The sequence below is a fragment of the Nipponia nippon genome, unplaced genomic scaffold, assembly GCF_047370975.1.
Source record: "Nipponia nippon isolate SJK-2023a ecotype South Korea unplaced genomic scaffold, ASM4737097v1 scaffold_35, whole genome shotgun sequence".
Taxonomy (NCBI): domain Eukaryota; kingdom Metazoa; phylum Chordata; class Aves; order Pelecaniformes; family Threskiornithidae; genus Nipponia; species Nipponia nippon.
In genome coordinates this window covers 1,888,046-1,893,396 of record NW_028262353.1, presented here as the reverse complement: position 1 = coordinate 1,893,396, position 5,351 = coordinate 1,888,046, and the positions used below count along the sequence as shown (strand labels likewise).

The 5,351-nt window shown below is 46.4% G+C and overlaps 1 protein-coding gene across 1 annotated transcript; it reads left to right on the top strand.

Annotated features, from left to right (window-relative positions):
- Positions 1-2,645: 2,645 nt before the first annotated feature.
- Positions 2,646-4,845, top strand: HOXC11 (homeobox C11). The gene is made up of 2 exons (XM_009470572.1): positions 2,646-3,321; positions 4,613-4,845. Exons 1-2 carry the CDS (start codon positions 2,646-2,648, stop codon positions 4,843-4,845), a joined length of 909 nt encoding a protein of 302 aa, XP_009468847.1.
- Positions 4,846-5,351: the final 506 nt, after the last annotated feature.

Genomic DNA, 5,351 nt, shown 5'->3' with positions numbered 1-5,351 from the left:
TTTTATGAGAACGGCTCTTTAAATAGCAAATACAAAGCTAGCGGAGGGGGGGGGGGGGGAATCCAGAAATTAATGAGAATAAATGATCAGGAGTGCGTTGTGGCGTTAGGGGGATGGAGAAGGCTCAAAGTGAGGAAGAGCACACAACCTTAGCCTGTGAAGCCGCCATGTTTCCCTTCAACATTTCTAATAAATACCTAAAAATCCGGGCACACCGCCTGATAAGCGCTACAGTTTGGAAAGCTCTGCTGAAATACCCGCTGTATTTTTTGCTCAGGCATCCTGAAATCCTTCGCTCCCTGCTCGGCTGCAAGGTACGGACTTGCGAGGCTGTTTTCTTCCATGAAAATCAACTTTTTTTTTTTTTTTTTGCCCCCCCTTTTCTCCCCCTTGCATTGCTGCAGAATTGCAGAATATTTCTATTTTTAGCAGAGGCTGCAACCTCCGCCCGCTTGCTCGAGGTGCGTTTTGCTCCCCGTTTCTCTCCACCTCGCCCAGGAATTAAGCAACCCCCCCCCCCCCCCCGGGTAAGAAGCAAACAGCAGGTTGGGTGCTAGCAAATTAAATAAAATCAAATAGAGAAGAGCGAAGTGACAAAGGAGCTGCCCAGGGATGCTCAGCTCCAGGGGGGACATCCCCGGGCTGGGCTGGGACCCTCTGCTGCTCCTTCCTGGGGAATTGGTTATTTTCGGGTGAGTTTAGGCGTTATTTTTTTTTTTCGGGGAGCAAAGCGAAAACCCAGCAGCCGTCGAGGCTTTTTCTGCCGCTTAAGCTGGGTGCTCTGAGGCTGAGATTTGCCTTTTTTCCTTCTTGCTGCTTGAATTTACTGCGACTCGATTTGACAAGATCCTCTCTATAAAAGCCTCTCACTCTCTCCCGGTGCCTTAGTTTTCTTCGCAGTACTCAGCCCACCACCAAATAGATCCCATGATGGAGTTTAGTTCGGGTTTATGTGTGGACAATTCAATATTTGTATTTATTCTTCCTTTTACTGGGCGTTTGAAAAGGGATAATTCAAGGGGAAAAAACCGCCTAAGTGGCATCCTGTAAAGAAAAGGATAAAAAGGGGGGACGCGCTGCGGTATTTTCATCTGCGGATGAAAGCAGCCGCCTCCGTTGGGCAGAGAAATAATTTCCACCTCAGGCGGATGATTCCTGATCCAGGTGAAAACCCGATTAGCGCCCAATTGTTGCAGGCAATTTGGTTCCTTCAAGCCTGTTTCCAGGCGGAGGGAGAACCCCTCGCAGCCCGGCACCGCGCAAGTTACGCGTCCTTCAGGTGCACCTTTCCCATGCCTTTGCAGAAGAGATTTTGGGGGGTTTTCCCGGATAATTTTTTTTTCCCCCTCGCCTAATAATTCTTTGCAAAACTCGCAAAATCTCTGGCAGCACTTCGGTATCCCTGGGTTTTCGCATGGAAAAGCAGAAGGACAGAGAAAGCGGAGGCTCCCGGGGCAGGGGAGAGAAGACAAATGACTTTAATAAGAATACCTTTTTTAATTCAGCTGGAAGAATAAATGATGAGAGTATCGCTGAAAGTACATTCATTGATTGACAATAAACAATTGCATTAAATATTCAATACGCCACTCTTACGTAATAAATATTTAACCAAACATTAAAGGAGGTTTTCGAATATTTATTAGACATTGACTTAATTCATTTGCTCTATTCCTTGATATATCACTAATTCGATATCAAAAGTCATTAAGCCAGGCCTGCTTTAACTTTAAAGTTGGGAAGTTGACGCCAGCCCCCGCACGCTGCCATCGCTTCGGTGGTGTATTCTCCATAAAGCGTGCCAACTTGCTTGATGTATAGTTGATGTGCACACAGAGATCAACATAATTAGCGTATGTTAGAGGCTTGTTAATTAGCACCAACCCCCTCACGCCCAGATAGAGAGAGAGATAGAGATTTACTTATAATTTCGCAGCCCAGCTGTGGGAAGAGCTGGGCATTCCCGCCCGCAGCGAGGGCTGGAGAAATGTTGGAAAACTTCCTTCTGCATCTCCAGCTATTTTATGGAGCTACCTAAAGTCTATTCAGGAACGCTTCTGAGGACAGAAATAGCCGTAATAATAAATTATAATAATCAGCGGAATTAAAATATTTAAAAAAAAAGGGTGGAAAAACACCGTTCGAGCTCCCTAAGACCCTCCCTCTCCCCCCGCCTCCCCAGCCCAAATCGCCCCCACCCCATCTCCAAACCCTGCTGAAAGGCAGCGAGAGCAGAATCCAAATGGGAAGGAGAGGAGGGAAAAAAAAAAAAAAAAAAAAAAAAAAGAGGCAAGGGGAAAAAAAAAAAAAAAGCAGCAACTTCACAAGCCGCCCCTTGTACTTGTTCTGCTTTGAATGCTTACAAGGGGTGTGCCTTCAGGAAAATGAATACAAATCTGCAATTGATTTTCATAATGTTTCTGCGGTGTTTGCAAACCAATCGTTTGAACCTCTGAGATCTTACCTAAGTGAACCACTCCTACGCATCTAAGTGCTCCAAACTGATATATGACAATATCTACTTTGGATCACGTGTCCGCCGGAGCGACTAAGACGGATAGCGCGTCATCTCGCCTTCCCAAATTTTTTCCCCTCCGCACATCGGATCCAAAACATCTAGCTATAGGAGCAAGAAAAGGAGAAAGATGTTTAACTCGGTGAACCTGGGCAACTTCTGCTCCCAGTCGCGTAAGGAGCGGAGCGCCGAGTTTGGAGAAAGGGCAGGTTGCGCTTCTAATCTCTACCTCCCCAGCTGTACCTATTACGTCCCTGAATTTTCAACTGTGTCATCTTTCTTGCCACAGGCCCCCTCTCGCCAAATCTCCTACCCTTACTCCACCAACCTCTCGCAAGTGCAGCCCGTGCGAGAGGTCTCCTATGGTCTAGACCCCTCAAGTAAATGGCACCACCGAAGCAATTACGCCTCGTGTTATTCCGCAGAAGATCTGATGCATAGAGAGTGCATCCCGCCTTCCACCATGACCGAAATGCTAATGAAAAACGAGAGCGTGTACAGCCACCACCACCCCAGCTCCAACCACCCGGCATCGACGGGATTCTACACCAGCATGAACAAAAACACTGTCTTGCCCCAAGGTTTCGACCGCTTCTTCGAAAACGCCTATTGCGGGGCGGAAAATCCGACCGAGACCTGCCTGCAGAAGGGCGAGGGCAAAGTGGAGGCAGAGCCCCAAGCCCACGCACTGTCATCCCGCGGAGAGCAAGGTATAGACCCGGAGGATGAGGAGGAAAACACAAACCCAGGGTCTTCAGCCTCGTCCTCTTCTGTCACCAAGGAAGGAAGCAAAAGCAGCAATTCGAGTAGGTAGAGCAGTAAATGGAAAGGTTAAGGGACTAGCCCGTGTGTTTTGTCGGTCAAATTTTATGTGGAGTTTTATAAGCATTCAAAGGATTTTATTATAACCTACAAAGCTCTTTCTTCCAACGAGAAGAATTTTTACGATGGGAAAAGCTCTTTGAAAAAAATGGAGATGTTAGGCGCAGACACAGTATCTTAGAGTCTGTGAAATTTTAAAAGCACACCATCGTGACAAATATTAACTTTGATCATGAACTTACATGAGCATTTTAAAAGGATTTGGTCCCGGGTTGCTGAGGGTAAAAGGCAATTGGGCAGAACACTACTTTAGCTGCCTGTGCTTTCTTTTAGGCATTAAGATGCATGCAAAATGTTTGGGGCTGCCTTTTTTTTTTTTTTTTCCTTTTAATTAAAACTGTATGTTGAGTCTTTTCTCTTGGTGGGGGTGCGGTGCTGAGGGGGAAATCTGCCGAATTCGCAGGCAAAGCGGAGCATTTCCTTCGACTTTTCTGTTTAAAGTGGCATTTATTCTCCTCCAAGCCTGGTGGAGCGCCTAGCTTTTGTCAGGAAGGGCTTTTACTTGCGTGCTTGTTTGCCTGGGTCTTCTGGGTTGTTTTTTTTTTGCATGCCCTCACATTTTCTAGGCAGTCTTGGAGGAGCTTTTTTAAAGGCTGAATCCAGGCAACTTTGCAAGTTGGCGTTCAGCGAGGGGCTCTTTTGGGAAGAGGGGAGGCTCGGTTTGTTTTCCTATTTGCTTTCGTGGTGCAAGTCCCCTTTTGCAGCTCAGATGCTAAGTTCTCTTTTACTTTGATTCCTTTTTGCGTGTGTGGCGAGGACTGGAGTTAATCAAAAACTTATGCGGAACGTAATATCTAGTTCCTCTAATTCCAACCTTGCTCATGCTGTTTCTATACAGATAACAGATTTGCAGCTGAGCGTGGGGGTTTCCCCCCCACCCCACCCCCAGCCTCCCTAAACCCAGCTCCAGCAGCCTGCTGCCTCCAGTCCCAGCCTGGTCTTTATTTAAAAAAAAAAACTTATCTGCCCCGAAAATGTCCGCATCTGCCTGCCTGAAGCTGCGTGCAGTGGGAAAAGAATTACACCACGGTCCTTAAGACCCTGTGTAACCTCACCTCTGCTACCCTTAACAATAGGCGAGCCGCTGGAAGATATCTCCCCCCGCGTTAATACCCGGAGTTGTTAAGCTGCTCCTATCTCTCTGGTCAGCTGTGAAGATGAGTCTGTGTCTTGCCTTTCCTTAGGATGTTTACCCTGCCTTCTGGTTCTTTTAAGGTGCTCCCAGAACGAGGAAGAAGAGATGCCCCTATTCGAAATTCCAGATCAGAGAGCTAGAGAGAGAATTTTTCTTCAATGTCTATATAAACAAAGAAAAAAGGCTCCAGCTGTCTAGGATGTTAAATCTTACTGACCGACAGGTTAAAATTTGGTTTCAGAACAGAAGAATGAAAGAAAAAAAATTAAGCAGAGACCGCCTGCAGTATTTCTCTGGAAATCCCTTGTTGTGAACATCTTTTGAATCCCCTCTGCTGGCGAAGTGTATGAGTATCGCGGAGGAACAGTTGCGAGCATGGGTTTGCCCTTTGAGTCGACAAAGCCACCTCAAAGTTTAAGCCTTTTCGTTACTTGTATTTCTATGTCCGGGACAGTGCTGAGTAACAAAAGGAGTGAGATTTTCTTTCAGTTCCCGCTTCAAGGACTTGAATTCCATGAACATTTTATTTAACTTTTTTTTGTCTTCCTTTTTTTTTTTTTTTTTTTGCCTGAACAGGTTGGGATTCTCTTTTTTATTGTTATTATTATTATTATTTTTATTGTTATTATTATTTAGGCACCCTGTCCAGTTGAATAAATCGCCGTGCTGTGTGTTACTCCCCCGGTGACCTCGGTAGGCAGCTGTGTGATCCCAAGAGCGGCCCCAGTCTCCCAGTAGGATCAAACCACTTCAACTGGGGCGAGCGCGGGGTGTGGGTGGCTGCGAATGCACACACCGACGTGCGTGTCCTCCGCGGGT